The 21,226-nt window shown below is 36.9% G+C and overlaps 1 protein-coding gene across 1 annotated transcript in view; it reads right to left on the bottom strand.

Moving 5' to 3' along the window:
* Nucleotides 1-21,226, bottom strand: part of WNK3 (WNK lysine deficient protein kinase 3) — a 110,732-nt gene that overhangs the window by 31,914 nt on the left and 57,592 nt on the right. The window contains 10 exon segments of the mRNA XM_024767190.1: nt 1,888-2,510; nt 3,329-3,459; nt 4,000-4,090; nt 11,331-12,229; nt 12,592-12,729; nt 14,336-14,387; nt 14,469-14,624; nt 15,851-15,967; nt 16,632-16,779; nt 19,992-20,056. Of these exon segments, the coding sequence (XP_024622958.1) occupies nt 1,888-2,510; nt 3,329-3,459; nt 4,000-4,090; nt 11,331-12,229; nt 12,592-12,729; nt 14,336-14,387; nt 14,469-14,624; nt 15,851-15,967; nt 16,632-16,779; nt 19,992-20,056 (2,420 nt within the window).

The raw sequence follows: 21,226 nt of genomic DNA, 5'->3' as shown, positions 1-21,226 counted from the left end.
TACAAGTAGCCAATAAATATGAGATGATGCACATCCTTAGTATTAATTAGAACACAAATTTTTTAACATCTTAATTGCAGTATAATTGTTTTACAATGGTGTGTTAGTTTCTGCTGTATAACAAAATGAATCAGCTATACATATACATGCATCCCCATATCTCCTCCCTCTTCTGTCTCCCTCCCACCCTCCCTATCCCACCCCTCTAGGTGGTCACAAAGCACCTAGCTGATCTCCCTGTGCTATGTGGCTGCTTCCCACTAGCTACCTATTTTACATTTGGTAGTGTATATATGTCCATGCCACTCTCTCACTTCGTCCCAGCTTACCCTTCCCCCTCCCCGTGTCCTCAAGTCCATTCTCTACATCTGCGTCTTTATTCCTATCCTGCCCCTAGGTTCTTCAGAACCATTTTTTTTCCTTTTAGATTCCATATATATGTGTTAGCATACATAGAACACAGATTTTTAAAACTATTTTTTATTCATCTGATTGGAATAAAATGAAAAGAATCAATAATATCCAGTCTAATCTTGTTAAGGTGTGGGAAAACAGGCACTTTCATATATTTCTGTTTGGTGTGTAAAATGGTATATCTACACTGGATGACAATTTTAAATGTACAAACCTTTTAACCCTGCAATTCCACTTTTAGGTATCTATCCTACAAAAATACTAACATAAGTATGTAAAAATATAAGGATGTTGCCTTCAACATTTTTTACATAAGCAAAATATGGGATAAAACTGAAATGCCCATTAAGGAGAGATTAAATAAACTTTAAATGGCTATATGCTATTCCAATGTATGGAATAAAGATTATTTGTGCAAACATGAATATGAAGAGGAGACAATGTTAAGTCAAAAAATTGTAGAGTAACATATATTATGATCCCACTTTTATAAAACTTAAAAACTATATACTTGTAAATGCAAGAAAAATGACAGGCAAGATATATACCAAATAGTTCATAGTGGTCGCCTCTGAGAAATGAGATTAGGGCATGAGAAATAGGAGACTGGTTTGTGTGCATTTTTACTGTTGTGATATTATGTTTTATAATAAAAAAGATATATTTGGTCTTTGTCCCTGTTCTTGGCACACAGCTCCTAAAACCCTTGTAACTTCCTAAGTGATAAGAGCAATGGGAGAATCTTTTGTTATAATATTTGGTCTTTTGTCCTCAAATAGCTCCAGTTCCTGAAATAGTTCCAGGGTGATAATGGTAAAAGGAGTGTCTCATTATTCAAAACAAGCCCCTCTGATCACGAAGTGACTTTTGGATAGCCCCTAACGATGGGTACCTCTAAGGAGGGGAATAAGGATGGAAGTTGAATTAATCACCAATGGCCAACGATTTAATCAATCATGCCTATGTAATGAAGCTTCCATAAAAATCCGTGAACTACAGGGGTTCTAAGAGCTTCTAGGTCGGTGAAGACATGAGGCGCTGGGAGAGTGGCACTTCTGGGAGGCCATGAAGTTCCATGCCCCTTCCCCTATACCTTGCCATCTGGCTGTTCTTGAGTTGTATCCTTTTATAATAAACCAATAATCTAGTAAGGAAACTGTTTTCCTGAGCTCTGTAAGCCACTCTAGCAAGGTAATCAAACCTGGGGAGGGGTTTGTGGGAACCTCTGATTTATAACAGGTTGGTAAGAAGCATAGGTAACACTACCTGGACTCGTGATGGGCATCTGAAAGGAGGCAGTCTTGTGGGACTGAGCCCTTAGCCTGTGGGATCTGATGCTATCTTTGTAGTTTTCAACCATAAATTTTTTCCATCATTAAAATGTCACCAATCCAAAATTAGTTACCAATCAAATACTTAGCTCTATAAAACCCAAGGCAATCAAATTTGTGACAAAAGAGAAGCAGTCCTTACTTTTCTCGTAATCTTTGAAGCTCCACCTTTAAGTCCTCATCCTCTACTTCCGACTCATCATCACTGCTCATTGGGGAAGATGGTGAATAGAAGAGTGAGCTCTGTGTTTGAACATAGGCTTTTTCTTCACGGAGTGGTAAGCACTTTTCTCTCTCTGGACCAGTCTTTGCCACTGATTTCCCTCTGCCACCAAGAGTGGCTGAAAATTCACTATTAGAGGTAGGCTGCATCCCAGCAGTAAGTATCTCTCTCTCTTTAAACAACAGTTCAGATCCAGACTGCATGCTACTTCCTGTGGCTGAATTTTCTTCCAATTCCTTTTCTGGAGTCATCAAAGATACATCAGTCTCACAAGCTGTACGGAAAGATGAGAAGTTGTCAGCTTGTTTGGGAATTCTTTTATCTTCTTTTAAGGTTTCCTGAAGAGCTTGTAACTTCTGAGAAGAAAGTGAAGGTTGCAGATTGTGTGTGGCAGGTTCCATTTCTACCAACTGAGACTTTGCTGTTTTAGTAAAGGCTAAAGCTTCTTCACTAGGCTGGCTTGTCATTTTATTGAATGCTGGTATGCGTTCTATTCCAGAAGACGTCACTTTCACTGACTGCTGCTGAGGAACTGTAATCACCTGAAATACAAAAAGGCAAAGGTGGCTGGCTCTGCCTAACCAAAGAGTAAACCCACAAAGAAATTCAATATCAATATATGGCACAGACAATTGGATGGTCTTCTGTAATGTACAAACACTGATAATACCAAAACTAAAAAATCCCATCTATACTTGCCATATTAAAAGCTTTGCAATTGGGCCCTTTGCAAAGAGAATTGCCTTCATATTGCTCAAATAAAATTCTGCAATTAAAAAACATTCCATATGTACACCTAAAACTAACACAATATTGTAAATCATCTATACTTCAATTAAAAAATAAAATGAGGGCTTCCCTGGTGGCGCAGTGGTTGAGAGTCCACATGCCGATGCAGGGGATGCGGGTACATGCCCCGGTCCAAGAACATCCCACGTGCCGCGGAGCGGCTGGGCCCATGAGCCATGGCTGCTGAGCCTGTGCGTCCGGAGCCTGTGCTCCGCAACGGGAGAGGCCACAACAGTGAGAGGCCCGCATACCGCAAAAAAAAAAAAAAAGAAAAAAATTCAATTGCCAAGACTCTAAAGGACATGAAATTAGATTTATAAAAAAGGTGACCCAACCACCCACCAAAAAATGATGACCCATTTCTGTGCTCCGGTCCAGCTACTAAAATCCTCATTTGTTTAGACTCGCCTTTAGTGGACGGCTACAGAAGGTGACAGGATGCATATAAGGGGAAAAATTAAATATGATAATGATCTACATTTAAAATAATTACCATCTACAGACCTAGATCTTCAATGCTGTTACCTTTTATAATGCCTTTGTAGATAATAATTTAACCAAAGACACAAACCTGGAACCGACCCCGCTGAAATGTTCCACTCATTGCTTTACATCTACTGAAAGTCCTAGCATCAGCTGTGGACTCTCCTGTCAGAGGAATGGGGTCAGGAGCAACTGGTGATCTCGTATCTTCTGTATCCACTGCAAGTTTTGCCAAATTGTAAGCAGAAAGGAGAAAATTGCTTGTTAAGACAACATTTGTTTACATTACCAAAAATGAAGAAAAGTAGAAAAAGCTTAACTCCTGCTAGACAATTAAAAAAGTGTTAATGTAATAAGCAACATTGTAGAAGTCCCTAATTCTGAATCAGACATTGCAAGATTTATCCCGAGACTTAGTATCTATATGAAATGAATACTTTAAAATCAAATTAGTTACAAAAGGAAAAATAAAATGGCAATGACATTAATGGGACGTGTCACATACATGGGCTACATGGAAAAAGTGGCAAGATTTGTGTATGAACAACAACAAAAAGAAACAGAAGTAAATGAAAAATGATGTTACCTAGTCTATGTCCCTGACTGTAAGCACACTACCTTGACGGACTTTTGATCTCTTGAAAAAGCTGGTTGACTGCCGTAGCCTGTATGCCCAGCTTTTTAATTTGCGAGTCCAGGATTTCTTGCTAATAGGATTTTTGAGACTAGGACAAGTAAAGCTTAGGCCAAAATATCCACCTCCTGTCTGCAGATGAATGGCTCCACCGCTTGACACAGCAGCAGGATAGGACTCTGGATCCCCTGGAAGTGAAGCATCTGGGGACATCTCCTAATGGAGACAAAAAGAGGAAAACCAAAATGGTAGTAATTTAGGTGAGGTGGAGCAACTGTTTCTACCATTGGAGTTTATTGTATGGACTAATCAGTAATCAAAAATAGAATGCTATATCCTAAAGGAACTTCTCTAGGCAGAAAACACAAGAGAAGGAAAAGACCTACAATAACAAACCCAAAACAATTAAGAAAATGGGAATAGGAACATACATATCGATAATTACCTAAATGTAAATGGATTAAATGCTCCAACCAAAAGACATAGACTGGCTGAATGGATACAAAAACAAGACCCATATATATGCTGCCTACAAGAGACCCACTTCAGATGTGGGAGATATACAGACTGAAAGTGAGCGGAGAGAAGAAGATATTCCATGCAAATGGAAATCTAAAGAAAGCTGGAATAGCAATATTCATATCAGACAAAATAGACTTTAAAACAAAGACTATTACAAGAGACAAAGAAGGACACTACATAATGATCAAGGGATCAACCCAAGAAGAAGATATAACAACTGCAAATATTTATGCACCCAACATAGAAGCAGCTCAACACATGAGGCAAATACTAACAGCCATAAAAGGGGAGATCGACAGTAACACATTCATAGTAGGGAACTTTAACATCCCACTTTCACCAACGGACAGCTCATCCAAAATGAAAATAAATAAGGAAACACAAGCTTTAAATGATACATTAAATAAATGGACTTAATTGATATTTGCAGGACACTCCATCCAAAAACAACAGAATACATTTTCTTCTCATATGCTCATGGAACATTCTCCAGGATAGATCATATCTTGGGTCACAAATCAAGCCTTGGTAAATTTAAGAAAATTGAAATCATATCAAGTATCTTTTCTGACCAAAACGCTATGAGACTAGATATCAGTTATGGGGAAAAAATCTATAAAAAATACAAACACATGGAGGCTAAACAATACACTACTAAATAACCAAGAGATCACTGAAGAAATCAAACAGGAAATCAAAAAATACCTAGAAACAAATGACAATGAAAACACGACGACCCAAAACCTACAGGATGCAGCATAAACAGTTCTAAGAGGGAAGTTTATAGCTATACAAAGCTACCTTAAAAAACAAGAAACATCTCAAATAAACAACATAACCTTACACCTAAAGCAATTAGAGAAAGAAGAACAAAAAAACCCCAAGTTAGCAGAAGGAAAGAAATCATAATGCTCAAATCAGAAATAAATGAAAAAGAAATGAAGGAAACGATAGCAAAGATCAATAAAACTAAAAGCTGGTTCTTTGAGAAGATAAACAAAATTGATAAACCATTAGCCAGACTCATCAAGAAAAAAAGGGAGAAGACTCAAATCAATAGAATTAGAAATGAAAAGGGAGAAGTAACAACTGAAACTACAGAAATACAAAGGATCATGAGAGATTACTACAAGCAACTCTATGCCAGTAAAATGGACAACCTGGAAGAAATGGACAAATTCTTAGAAATGCACAACCTTCCAAGACTGAACCAGGAAGAAACAGAAAATATGAACAGCCCAATCACAAGCACTGAAATTGAAACTGTGATTAAAAATGTTCCAACAAACAAAAGCCCAGGACCAGATGGCTTCTCTGTTATACAGAGTGAAGTAAGTCAGAAAGAGAAAACCAAATACCGTATGCTAACACATATATATGGAATCTTAAAAAAAAAAAAAAGGTGATGAGGAACCTGGGGCAAGACGGGAGTAAACACACAGACCTACTAGAGATAGAAACTAACACACCATTGTAAAGCAATTATACTCCAATAAAAATGTAAAAAAAATAGAATGCTATGTATACTTCTATTAATAGTATCATATCAGACTAAACCTGAAGTATTAAACTTATAGGAATTAAGCCTTCCCCTTTCTTTAAAAATACTGGGGGGCCCCCGTTCCCCAAAAAAAAAAAAAAAAAAAAAAATACTATTTAGACTTCAGATAAATAAAACAGCAGAATATTAAACTTTCACCCTAGAATATTTTTTATTATAGCACCTTTGAAAACTGAAAATTAAAATATGAAGGAAATAACCCTCATATGCACCAATTCACTAAAAATGGTTACTTAAACCCTATGATCTTAAAATGGAAAGTTTCATTTATGCTTATATTATCTAAGAGAGTTTAAGATGCCTGACATGCATGATAAACAGAAAAACAAGATGTCTAGGCATTTACATTTACAGAAATATATTACCAAATCAAGTTTCTTACATTACATAAGCACACAGAAATTTACAATGGACCTCAAAATTATTTCAAATTCAAACTCTAAAAACTGTTAACATCAGGCCACAGCTGGCTATAAAATCATTCTTCCCTCCTCTTGTCCTCCCATCCCTCCCCTCAAAAATCAGAATTAACTGCTGCTGTATTCTGAGTATTCTAAAAATAAATTTCTTATAATAACTAATATAAGAAATTAATATACAGAGCCAGAAATACTTTGGGAAACATGAGCATGGGCCCTACTAATTTAGAAAATTAAAAGAGTAAAAGTTCAAAGAAAGGGATTCAGCATTTGTCTGAAGGAAGACAGCCTAAGTGGCACTAAGTAAACTGCAGTTTGGGGTAAACATTATTAACACTTAATTCAGCAGTTATTAAAAGTAAAATTCTGAACAGTTTTTATTTTCCAAAGTCCCATTTTGGACAAGTAATACTACTTTCATAAAGAGGAAAAAATTCTCAATAATATTATGATTTAGAAAGTGTTGCATTGGTCCCACTGAAATTACAGAAAAGATTTTTATTAAGTAATAACTGGATCAAGATGATAAATTAAATACAAGTTCTAGCCTCCCTTACCAACCCAAATCCACAGGTACAACAGGAAAAACAGATGTAGACACATGCATGTAAGATTTTTTAAATTAATTAATTAATTAATTTTTTAGCTGCGTTGGATCTTCATTGCTGTGTGCGGGCTTTCTCTAGTTGCAGCGAGCGGGGGCTATGCTTCATTGTGGTGCGTGGGCTTCTCATTGTGGTGGCTTCTCTTATTGCAGAGCACGGGCTCTAGGCACGTGGGCTTCAGTAGTTGTGGCCCACAAAGTCTAGAACACAGGTTCAGTAGTTGTGGCGCACGGGCTTCGCTGCTCCGTGGCATGTGGGATCTTCCCAGACCAGAGCTCAAACCCGTGTCCCCTGCATTGGCAGGCGGATTCTTAACCACTGGGCCACCAGAGAAGCCCTGCATATAAGATTAAAGGAGGAAAAAGCAGCCTCCTTCAATGCATAATGATATATGCAGGAACTGTTTCAAAATGCAGCAAATTGAGGTGGTAGATATGGGCAGCAGGAGAGAGCGCCCTGGCCAACCAAAAGGATGGGTGGTTGGACAGAATGTTTACAAAGCTATAACAATCTATCTGTCTCCTATCTGTCACTTCAGCATCATCTTATAACACTCTCCTACTTACTGGCCTTCTTTTGTTTCCTGGAACAGGTCTCCACCTATGAATGTCACCATCACATACAAATCCTTCCCTGACCACCCTATATAAGGTAATTCCTTAGTCTTTCTATCATAGCCCTTTATTTATTTGTTTAGAATCTATCTTCCCCGACTAGAATGTGAGCTCCACAAAAACAGAGATCTTGACTTATTCACTGCTCAGCAGATATTCACTGAATGGATGAGTGAACTGGTTGGGGCACCTTCCCACCTCATCTCCACAATAAACAAAAGACAGCAGAGGAATCTGCTCCCAAATAAGAGTGGTAAGGAGGAAAATGTTTATTGCCAAGAAAAAGGTCAGTAATGTAGGGAAGAGACAAGATCCAGGAGTAAGGGGAAGCCCTGCTACCTTTGAAGACTAGCTATTGGACCTCCCTCCGGGCAGCATTAAAGACAAGTTGCAAAACCAGTGCCAGGAAGCATGTCCATGCTTTTCCCACAATTACTGGAGTAAGGCTATAGTAATTATATATAACATTTACAAACAGACAAACAGGGAATCTTATGGGGGAAAAAGAAAAACTGAGTACACAACGAAGAATCACCAACACTTTTGGGAAACCAGCACTTTAAGAAAACACTAAACTCAACAAACAGCATACCCAGGGAAACAGCATTAATAAGACTTTAATATGTTGATAGAGATGTGTGAATATACTGTATCCATAAGAAAAAGAATGAACTATAGTTACTAGAAATTAAAAATGCAATCCTTGACATAAAAAATATAGCTGAATAGGAGATTATAAACAGCTTAAAGGTTGAGACACTCTCCCAGTACAAAAAGCAAAAGGACAAAGAGATGGAAAGCATGAAATGAGGGACTTCCCTGGTGGTGCAGTGGTTAAGAATCTGCCTGCCAATGGAGGGAACACAGGTTCAATTCCTGGTCCAAGAAGATGCCACATGCCATGGAGCAACTAAGCCCGTGCGCCACAACTACAGAGCCTGCGCTCTAGAGCTTGCATGCCACAACTACTAAAGCCTGCATGCCTAGAGCCCGGGCTCCGCAACAACAGAAGCCACCGCAATGAGAAGCCCGCACACTGCGACAAAGAATAGCCCCCACTCGCAGCAACTAGAGAAAGCCCACACGCAGCAATGAAGACCACATGCAGCCAAAAAAATTTTAAAAAGCATGAAATGAAAAGTTAATAGATAAGAAAAACAGGAAATGAAGAAATAAAACTGTCTCTATTCACAGATGATAAGATCTTATATACTGATATTATATAGAAAATCTACCAAAAGCTATCACAGCTAATAAAAAAAACTCAGCGAAGTTGAAGGATACAACATCAACAATCAAAAATCAATCGTATTTCTATACACTAGCAATGAAAAATCTGAAAAGGAAATTAAGAAAACAATTTCATTTATAATAACAACAAAGAATAAAATAACAAACAGTGCTGGAACAACTGGATAGCCACATGCAAAAGAATGAAGCTGGACCTTTATCTCATACCATATACAAAAATTAACTCAAAATGATCCTACCATCTGTACTTAATTGTGAAGCAAAATAAAGATATTTCTGGACATTAAAAAAAATTGGTCACACATGCAACATATTTTAAAATATTACTCATAGAAGCATTTCAGGGGGGAAACAAAAAGGAATTCTAGGACACCAGAAACAGTGGCAGGTAATAAGTTTGATCTAGATGTAGCAATGGACACTTGAAACAAACAAAAGAATCCATTTAACCTTGACACTTGGAAGAGTCTCCTGAGCAACAAAGTTTAAATGACAGAGAATTACATTTCTTTCTTTTTTTTTTTTGCAGTACACGGGCCTCTCACTGTCGTGGCCTCTCCCGTTGCGGAGCACAGGCTCCGGATGCGCAGGCTCAGCGGCCGTGGCTCACGGGCCCAGCCGCTCCGCGGCATGTGGGATCCTCCCAGACCGGGGCATGAACCCGTGTCCCCTGCATCGGCAGGCGGACTCTCAACCACTGCGCCACCAGGGAAGCCCTACATTTCATTTTTTTATGGTTCTAATCATGTTACGTGATTATCAGATAACGCAAATAATCATAATATAAATGCTGTTTACTGATTTTCAGTTCTTCCAATCAACCTACAGACAAAGCAAAACCGATAAAGAAAAAAATGTAGATGTTATAAACTTTGCCAATGTTAAAAAGTAATTTAAGTAATAAAAATTGGGAGGTGTATGGGGAAGAAAAGTAGAGGAAAGGGAAAATATAATTTCTCTACCCTTCATAGAAGTGAGTCAAATTTTATTGTATAAAATTACTAAATCAAAAAATCGATAAGTATATTATTTATAAGTTATTAATAGCAATGACCACAAGAATTAAAACCAGGAACTTAATAGTGTTTGGGGAGTGGGAGTGTTAACACAACAATTCCTTTTAATTTTCTATCCTTCTGAATTTCTTTTGCATTTATGCATTAATTGCATAATTTTAAATTACTAGTTTACCAAAAAATAAGTACTTAAATTATATTTGCTTAATGGAATATTATGCTGTTGTTTAAAAAAGTTAGGTGAGGGGACTTCCCTGGTGGTCCAGTGGTTAAGAATCCACCTTCCAACGTAGGGGATGCAGGTTCAATCCCTGGTTGGGGAACTAAGATCCCACACGCCGCGGGGCAACTAAGCCCGTGCGCCGCAACTACCAAGCCTGTGCGCTATAGAGCCCAAGAGCCACAACTAGAGAGAAGCCTGCACACCGCAACTAAGACCCAATGCAGCCAAATAAATAAATAAATATATTTTTTGAAAAGTTAGGTGAGGTGGAACTATGTATACTGACATGGATAGATGTCCATAAGTGGGAAAAAAATTTAGAATGCACATGTATGTAAGGAAGTATGTGTATATAAATATATAGTATGTATCTGTGTCTTTGTAAACAGATATAATACATATAAAGAAGTGCTATATAAATATTTGTATATTAGTGAAAACCATGTCTGGGAAGATTTATCAACAGCTGTGTCTATAGGTTTAGAAGTGGGGTGGATTTTACTTTATATACATGCATATACTACTTATATAATAATAACAATAATAAAGAGATACAGTGATAAATATTTTAAAATACGTCTATGATATACTGTAAAATTAAAAAATTAAGTTGTAGACCAATATGTTTATAGCACAATACTATTCTTGTGAATAAGAAGTTGTAGGTTTGTAAGTAGATCTGTATAAGCTTAAGTCAAGAAGGATTAGTACCATATAGTGGATAAGCACCAGATAGTGGTTATCCCTATGAGTTGAAGGAACAGAAAAGAGAAATTAAATTCCTACATTACATAAGTTAAAAAAAACAAGTCATGAGATTATGGGTTTTTTTTCTTTTAAAATATTTTTTTCAAATAAATAAAAACCCACAAACAAGATTAAATTAAAACCATAATATTTTTAAAAATGAAACTGATAACAGGAATTTTTAAGAGGAAATCTAAAAGCAAGTTCTTCCTACCCACTAAAACAATCTATAAATCAGTCCTGTTCTGTCATTAATACAAAAATAAACATTGCTCACAAGTTCCTAGCTAATTCACCAGAGGGCTCTCTCACCAAGAAAGTTCTACCATCTCTATTAAGTTCTGGGCCCCTGCAGCCTAAGCTATGGCCTTCTTAAATACCTGTGACCTCAGAATCTTGTGACATAGATAATTTCATTTCAAAGGACAGAACTTTAGAAAAGAAGGCATTTCTTTAAAAGCATAGGATAAGGAATTGTTTAGAAAGAATGATACTTACATGTAAACATAATTCGCTGGGTATAGAAGTTATCACATTCAGGTCCCTTTTGAACACTGATATGTTAGCAGGCTGACTCACAGTCACATTGGACAGAATCTTAGAGCCTGTCTGCTGAAAATTAGGGGACTGTGCAGGACTATCTTGAATTCCACAGTGACTGATGCCTATGACTTCTGGCACTGGACATGAGACTGTGTCTTCAGCAGAGGAAGAAAACGGAGAATCTATGCTTTGGGTATCCTTCTGACTCTCAGGATAGATGCTAGATATGCTATGCTCCTGATAGAGCAAATTTCTTAATTTTTCATCCAGAGTTTTAATTCGGTTGTCTGCAAACTCCATTTTTGGAGGTCCTTCCCCATCTGATTCCAGGACCGTAGAGGACAGCAGGCTAGTTGGTTCAAGGCCAGGGGTCTGAGTGGGAATGACCATCTTAGGAGAACTTGCTTCCACGATCACTGCGGTTTCTCCTTCTTGGGAAATAAACTCTGCATCCGTAGTTGGCTGCTGCACCGGTAAGGACTGAGGCTTTTGATCAGACATAAATGCCGGAGTTGTAAGAGAGTTAGGAGCAATCTGAGTTGACTCACCAGGAGCTGCCTGACTGGCAGCTTGATGACCTGGATACACAGGTAGGAATATGCCTGCTTGGCTGGTGAGTCCCTCACATTCAAGACTGGAACTACTAGCAACTGGTGCCATTATCTGCTTGTCATCTTCCACTTGATAAAGTATAGCTGGCTGCTTAGTTTCTACACTGGCATATTCAGAAATCTTACCATCAACTACATCCTTGTGTTCTGATGTGGAGGTGTAAAGTGCACACTGGCATGGATTATTTTCTAGAGTGAGCAGCGTGTCCTGTGATATTTCCTTATTACTTATGTTTCTTGGACCTGGAACAATAACAAAGAATGGCTAAGCATGTATGGTAAGTACAAAGCATGGACTAGTACCCAAACTCAAAAGGAACAGGAGGAGCAAGGGGCAAATTAGAACCTGTGTGAAAGTACTCTTGTAAATAAGACTCAAAATACACAGAATTCAACCTAACAAGGAGAAAAACCTTTTCCTTTTTTTTCCATAAATATTAAAATTTAAATGGCTTGAGTTCCCTCCTAACATTAATATCTTCAAAAATGCTTATAAAAATTCTCATAAGCATAAAATACCCATGAAAACAAGTTAAAGATACAGTGTATATTTTGCATCCCCATCTTCCAGGTCTGGATAAAGGTGGCAGAGAACAAACACTTACTAGAAAGCAGATTTAGCCCAGGAACTGTAGACATGGACTGCTGAAGAGAAGAAGGAGATTGAGCATCACGGTTTCTTATTGTCTGATTGATACAAAATCGCCATCGACCAACTGGGGATGACTGAGGAGCAGATTCATCTGTAGAAAGAATTGTCAAAAATTAATATGCTAATCAATTGTCAATATGTTTACCTATTGACTAAGGAAACCAGGTTAAAACACCGTTTTGTCTTTTATCTCCATTTCCAACGGCACTAGGATATGTGTAACTTATAAGACCAGACCTCCCAACCCTGACTGAAAAATACTCTAACAACTATGCACAAGATATCTTTAGAGAAGGATTTTGGATTCTACGGAAACAAACATTGTATCAATAGCAATTAAAAGCAGGGCAGTTTTGGGAAAAAAACGAAAAGCACTTTTTCCACTAAAACCTACATCTTCGGTTCTGTATCCTGATTATGGTGGTGCTTACACAAATCTATAAGAGGACTAAAATTTACAGAACCCTACACCAAAAGAAAAAAAAGTCTATTTTACTGTATGACAACTTAAAAAATAAAGTAAAATAAGCCCCTACATCTGTACTCCTACTTTGTTAACTCATTCAAATAAGTTATTCTCTTTTAAACTTTACCCAACTTTGCCAGTCAGAAATATACTCAGGGACTCCCCTGGTGGTGCAGTGGTTAAGAATCCGCCTGCCAATGCAGGGGACATGGGTTCGAGCCCTGGTCTGGGAATATCCCACATGCCGTGGAGATACTGAGCCAGTGCGCCACAACTAGAGCCTGTGTACCACAAGTACTGAAGCCTGCACTCCTCGAGCCCGTGCTCCACAACGAGAAGCCACCACAGTGAGAAGCCCACACACCACAACGAAGAGCAGACCCCACTTGCTGCAACTAGAGAAAGCCTGCACACAACAACGAAGACCCAACACAGCCATAAATAAATAAATAAAAAGAAATCTACTCAGACTCCTGCTAATGAGAAAAAGAAGACAGAGGAGAACCCTGGCATCCTAACACAAACTACATTTGAGGGTAATGGTATCTGGTTCCATGACTCCCACACCACCTGTTGCTTCTTCATGCTGTTATAATTCCTTCAGATGTCCTCATTTGTCTGTGGCTCTCCTCCCCATCCCAAACACTCTAAATATACCCATGACCAGAGCTGAGAAGAATGGAGAGATAAATTTATGAGAAAAGAAAATAGAAGACCCCATTTTTAGTCCCTGGCAGTTTATCTGGTATCTAATTTACAAAAACTTAGTGATCAGAGCAGGTAGAAGCATATCATTGGTAGAATGAAATCAAGATACTAATGCTATTAAAACATGAGGCAAACTTAGAACATAATGATTTTAGTTAAGAAAGTTGTTGTCCATCTCATATAGAGGAAAAGAAAAACTTACCAGTTAAGTTCAAACAATAAAGCCATTAAAGGTCAGCAGTACTGTGACTGCTTTTCTGGTAACATACCATGCAACAACTCAGAAATAAATTAATCAGGTAAAGAACCAATACTTGGAGGAAATTTGGAGAATGGTTTTACTTCTCACTTTTTTTACTTCTTATTTCTGGGCTATAAAGTCCTTTCAAAGTGTGGGAAAACCTACATTAACAATTTATCAAATTCCTTTATTGGCTAACATCTTTCCCAAGGTGTGTACATTAAAAGTTTCCAAATGTCTTGCTTCAAAAGCCAAATAGTAAATTTTATTAAGTATACTTACTGCTGGTTTGAGTGGATGCAGAATTTATCTGTACTTGTTCAGATGATCCTGTCTGAATTAAAAATGAATAGATAAATAAAGAAGTTCCTGATACATATCCGAGAAGACCTATTTGCTAAGCAATTTCTCTTACTTGGCTACTGCTGGATTCCATAGTAATAGAGTCAACTCCAATGGCTCTTTCTGCAGCAGAGTGGACATGAAGGATCTCCTGGGCTTGACCTACAATAGCCCTCAATTCTTCTACAAATTTTTCTTTTTCACTTTCCAGGACAAAGTTATCTTCAACCTATCCAAAAGTAAAAGTAAGTCTATTCACAAGAATGAATTTAGTTTCTTCAAAATTATAATATGGTGACTACCATAAAGAAAAATAAATTAGGTATTTAGATCTAAATGCCACAACAGAATTAACAAAGACCAGCAATAAAATGCCACATAATACATTAAATTATTCTATTTTGAGACCACTGATATTTGTCAGATTGGCACTACCTACCAGAAGCCAGCATTTAAAAAAAATCTGGCATTCTATAAATTGATTGCCATTTGAAGAACGTAACTGAGGTAATGTTTACGTTTAAAACTAGGATGTCCAAACGCAAAAGCTTTTAAATAAAAAAAAAAAAAACACAAAATGAAGCATCTCTAAAGATGATAAAGAATGGCCTAGAGACAGTTCAGAAAATACTACATTGAATAAGAGGCAGACCGACAAAATTATTAACTTTTAAAATGTTAAATTCCGCTTGGCCAGGAATGTATATACAAAGAAAACTGGCAGAAGCAAAAGCATTATGTACTCTTCGTGCCACCCTAGATCATCCCCATTAAAAAAAAAGAGGAGGGGAATACTAACTTAAGCCTAACAATTCAAAGAAAATACAAAAACTAAATGAAATGATGAACATTACTTGAACACCTATATGTAAGATGTTATATCAGTAGCTAATGCATTAGAATTACCTGGGGAACTTTACAAACTATTAATGCTTAGGCCTCATCTCCAAAAATTCTGATTTAATTAGGGACCCAGGCAACGGAATTGTTTTTGTTTTAGTTTTTGTTTGGGGCTTTTTTTTTTTTTGGCTGCGCCATGTGGCTTGCAGGATCTTATTTCCCCGACCAGGGATTGAACCCAGACAACGGCAGTGAAAGCACCGAGTCCTAACCATTGGACCACCAGGGTATTCCCAACAGAATTGTTGTTAAAAAACTCTTCCAGTGATTTTGACATGCAGCTAGGGATAAGAAGCTCTGACCTAGATCCTCTCTTAATGAAACTCCCTCATATTTATGTGTAAAATTTATACAGAAATTTTTTTACACATAAATATACAGAAACCAGAGGAGGTATAGTGACTTACTCTTGATCATAACCAATTTAGTTCTGTACAAATTTAAAAAACTAGCAGTACCCTAAAAAAAGATGGCTCTGAATAAATGGGGGGAGGGTTAGAGAGGAAAAAGAGACAGAATGCTTAAGAGAAAATAATTTGATTTTACTGTACTTACCATATAGTCTGCAATATCCTCTGGTGCATCACCATCAACATCAAACTTGAAGGTGACCATCTTGTTATTGTGTGTCTCCAGTTGACACTCCACCATGTTGTCTCCAGAGATTGACACCTGGGCACAAACATGTCACTAGTTTAAGAGTCAGTCATTATCTTCTCTTTGTAAATGGTGCAGGAAACATTTGGATGAGCTCACATACGATATATGAAAAAAATGGTTTAAACTGTTCAGAATCTAAAAAGATTCTGTTTTTCCCTTGATGAAATACTGTCTAAACAACTATTGTATGACAAATCTAAGGCTCAAATTATTCAGCAAAAAATAAGTTAGAAATGTGAACCTGTAGGAAAGAAAAGGAACACAACTTTTATGAAAAGGCAAAAAAAAAAAGTTACAACGGTCACTATAGCTACCTGCAATGCAAAGATCTAAATCTGGTCATTCATTTCCAAAATTCTCCCACAAATTGACCCTTTAAGCTAAAGAAAATGCACTGCTAATGGAAATGTAAACTGGTCCAAACTTTATGGACAGCAACCTAGAAATACGTATTTAGAAACTTTAAATCTTCATACCCTTTGACCCACTAATTCTACTTCTAGGAATCTATCATAAGGAAATAATCAGGTATATATATATACAAAGATTTGTGTTCAAGAGTGTTTGCTGTAGAGTTTCATAATACCCTATACTCACCTCCACAGCAACATCGCCCCTCCCTGACCCCCCCAGACCTCAACATGCACTCTTAACCAAATCATATTTATACACTGACCTGAAGGACAGTAAGCTGAAATTTAGTCCCCTTCTCTGATCGAGGACAGGAAGCTCTTCTCTGTTTGATCCGATCTTGTTTGCCATTTCCACTTGGGTTATCAGAGGTATTGGTGTTTTCCTTCACAGCTGCCACATCATTATTCAAACTATTATTCAAAAAAAAAAAGCAACTCCAATTCAATTTCTCAGAGAAGAAATGATTCTCAAAGTCCAATATTTAACCCAAATCAGAGTTAATATCTGAAATTCCTTTGTGGATAGAATCATTCCATCTTGATGGTAAAATTCTAAGAAAAACCCTCAATTATAAAATCATAAATAATGTTTAAATAAAATATATAAGTAGTACAATATCTCTCAAAAAGTTATGACTGCACAACTCTGCAAATATACTAAATGCCATTGAATTGTACACTTTAAATGGGTGAAAATCTAATGGTATGTGAATTATATCTCAATAAAGCTGTTTTTAAAAGTTATGAAACACCGAGATTATATTGTATGTATTAGGCCAACATCTCACAGTAGTGGGAGTGAAAGAAAAACACTGCTAGTGATGGACCTCTGTGGAACCTTTTATCAGGGGATGTTCCTGATCAATTTTATTTTGTTTGTTTTGGGGTTTTTCTTATTAATATGTTCAAATAAAACTTCTAAAAACCAATTCTCACTCAAAATATAGCTGTTTATGTAACAAACTCAACAGGGGATACATGAGGTGTGGAAGACAGGAATAGTGCAAGAAACAGAAAAAGAAATGAAAATGAGATAAAGAAAATGTAGTATGTATATACAATGGAATATTATTCTGCCTTAAAAAAGAATGAAATCTTGCCATTTGTAACAACATAGATGGAACTTGAGGGCATTATGCTAAGTAAAGTAAGTCAGAAAGAGAAAGACAAACACCATATGATCTCACTTATATGTGCAATCTAAAAAAATGAAAAATCTCCCAAGCTTATAGATACAGAGAACAGATCGGTTGTTGCCAGAGGCAGGGGTGGGGGGAGGGGGTGGAGAGTGGGCGAAATGGGTGAAGGGAGTCGAAAGGTACAAACTACCAGTTATAAAATAAGTCATGTAATGTACAGCATGGCAACTATAGTTAATAATGCTGTATTGCATATTTCAAAGTTGCTGACAGTAAATTTTAAAGTTCTCATCACAAGAAAAAAAATTTTGTAACTATGTATGGTGATGGATGTTTAAACTAGACTTATTGTGGTGATCATTTCATAATATATACAAATGGTAAATCACTCTACTGTATATCCAAAACTAATATAAGGGTATACATGAGTTTTACCTCAATAGAATGAAAGGAAGGAAGAGGGAAGGAGGGAGAGAGGGAGGGAAGAAGAAAAATACACCATAATTTTGGTTAAAAAAAACTGAAAATGAATGATGTGAAAATGATTCAACATGATTAATTCTAACTAGTTATATTTTGCAGGTTCAAGTCAATATGATTATGACAGGGCAGACTAACTTTCAGCTGATCTGTGTCAAAGGTATTTTTCAGCTTTTTCTTTAATAAATTTGAAGATATTTCAATAAATAACAAAAATTCCAATAAATACATTTGAAACTTAAATGAGATCTGTAAGCAGGAGATATTTTTAAAATTAATTTTTAGGTTAAGTCCTTTCTCCTAAAAACTACTCAGGAAGTATCTATATAAAGATATACAAGAAAAAATAAAACGAACTCCTAAAACTTTTTCTATGTCCCTGTGAAAAAGAATTTTCATAAATACAAGTGGAGGAAGAAAATACATTAATACTGCTCTTAGTTTTTTAATAAACAGAGAAATAGCAGTAATAAATAACACCTTCAGAGGAGAAAAGGGACATAATTCTAGTCAATGCAGCTGTATCATTCACTTTGCAAAGTTATCTTAAAACACTAGTTTAGGGTTTGGGACAAGATGGCAGAAACTCAACTCTCCCCGTTCCTCCCCACTAAGTATAACTAAAAAATCTGGAAATAATACAGTAGAATATCACAGGAGGGCACTGAAGAGTGAAAAGATGAAGGCAGACTAGCTAGGGACTCCCAGGACTTGAGGAAAAATATAACAGCTTGGCATCTCCTGACTCCTGGGCCAAAAGGCAAAGGTAGCCCAAGCCCAGTGGTCTCCTGAACCCCAACCTAGCAACAGAAGGTGATTCAGGTGGGCCCTTTCCTCCCTTGGTGATGCTGGTGGGAACCCTAACAGTAGCATGTGGTCTGGAGAGCTGGCTTAGGGCAGTGGGCCTAGAGAAGTGCTCTCCAACCCCTTGATCCAGCAGTGGGTCCCAATGGTGTCAGGTGAACCAAGCAGATCCGAATAATAATACAAAGACTCTGAAAACTAAATTGTCATTAGAACCATAGTCCACAAAAGTAGACCAGGACCTTTGCACCTAAACACAATGACTGACTGCTAAAATAGAGTATTTAAATAGGATCCAGAGTATCCTAACATAATGTCCAAAATGTCCAGGAGACAAATGAAAATTCTCTGTCATACAAAAAACCAGGAAAATCACAACTTGAATGTGAAAAGACAATCAACAGATGCCAACACCAGGATGAATCAGATATTGGAATTACCTAACAAGGATTTTAAAGCAGCCATTATCAAATTGTTTCAACGAGCAATTACAAATACTTTTGAAGCAAATGAAAAGCCAGAAAATCTCATAATAATAGAAGATATTAAGAAAGAGACAAATGGAAATTATAGAAAGAGTACAATCATAGAAATAAAAAATGCACTGAGTGGGCACAATAGCAGAATGAATAGGACAAAGGAAAGAATCAGTGAACCTGAAGACAGAACAAGAGAAATTAACCCAATCTGAACAAGACAGAGAAAAATATTAGTTTACAACTACCAAATGACAATATAATCATATATCTGGTTGTAATTTATTTCTTTAGATTAGCTGGAACTTTAAATTACATTATTTCTTATTTCCTTTTTAAATTCTTATAACATTTTCCTAAGAACAGAATATGATGGGAATTCCCTGGCAGACCAGTGGTTAGGACTCCGTACTCTCACTGCCAAGGGCATGGGTTCAATCCCTGGTCAGGGAACTAAGATCCCACAAGCCACGGTGGTGCAGCCAAAAAGAAAACCACCCCAGAATATTATAATAATGTGAACAAGAAAATGGTCAATAATTTCATAGTCCATATGATATTTATTAACATAAAAAGTAAAAATAATATCTACTATTTTTATTGAACATACACACAAATACTAGAACACAGAAACTTCTTCAGTCAAGACACACTAAGCACCTAATGAATGCAGTACTTCAACATACCCTCATCGCTTTCATGGTATTAATTTGAAGATACTCACCTTCGAACTAAATCCGGTTTTAGAAGAGTTGCTGTTTGTTCAGCTCCAACAGCTTGGGATACAGGCTGTAAATAGCACAGAAATAAAACTTATTATGATAACAGCAAACTTTAAGCTGAAGGTGCAATTTGCTATTATTGCAGAAAATGTGTTTGTTACATTTCATACTTTGGTTACCACACAAACCAGGTAAAATGTCTACATTACTGAATGTCTATATCAATCCTATTATTGATGTTACTACCAAACATAAAGAAAAATAAAATGTAGCAGTATTGATATTCATCAAGACTTTTTCATTTAAAAAGACAGCATTTATTTTATACTTTTGTTTGTGTTATTTTTCAATGGCTTCCAGTCCTGACTGTAAAACTACTAATAAAAGGAAGAGTTGCTACCATTCCAGAAACAGATAAATCAAGGATTCAAGTTTTAACGTATTGTATGGTCTCTCTCTCTCGTTCCCTTTTCACTAAACTACTGCCAACAATTCCTTTGAGATGTTAGTATCCAGCAGCTGCAATACTGGCATCTAGGAGAAAAGTTTATAAAGGCAAATGCCAACCCTGCTGGAAAATAATGTTAAATATTTATCTAATCCATCCTATGCATTGCCGCTGGTGACAGTACAGTGACTTTAAAATGCAAATCTACCAAAATTAATCACTTACCTACCTAGTTTAAACCCTCTATGATGGCCCCTCATTTTCTATAAGGTTAAGTTCCTTCGGATGGCAAATAAAGTCCTCAATGAACTAGTCCTTGCCTCATTCTCTAGCTCTTCTCTTCTTGAAGCCACACTGAACTCTAGCTCCTCTGAATGAGTTGGGCTTTTTCATATACAGTGACTCTACTTATATTCCTTCATCTCCCTGGACTATTTCAACTACTCCTTAGTCCTGTCCATTTAGCAAATATCTGAATGGAACTCCTATATACAAGAAGGCTCTATTACAATGGGTTCCAGAAAGACCAGCAAAATCACCTTGGAGTCTCTTTAAAAAACACATATACCTTATCTCATATCTTGGTTTCTAAACTAAAAGGGATAAAGGTTCCTTGGAGAAATGGCTAATTCCAGCACTGGGGCAAAGAAAATATAAGATGAGCCTGGATCATCTTGCTACCCCCCAAAGTAAAGAACTGCTCACAGAACGATGGGAACATATCAAAAGCACACTTGACCCACCCTGAAGGGGTTCCCTATACCCAAATATGGAAAAATTGGGCATGAA

Source organism: Neophocaena asiaeorientalis, unplaced genomic scaffold (genome assembly GCF_003031525.2).
Source record: "Neophocaena asiaeorientalis asiaeorientalis breed wild unplaced genomic scaffold, Neophocaena_asiaeorientalis_V1.1 scaffold313, whole genome shotgun sequence".
NCBI classification, from domain to species: domain Eukaryota; kingdom Metazoa; phylum Chordata; class Mammalia; order Artiodactyla; family Phocoenidae; genus Neophocaena; species Neophocaena asiaeorientalis.
Note: the sequence above shows the minus strand (reverse complement) of the source record. Positions and strands in the feature narration are given on the sequence as shown.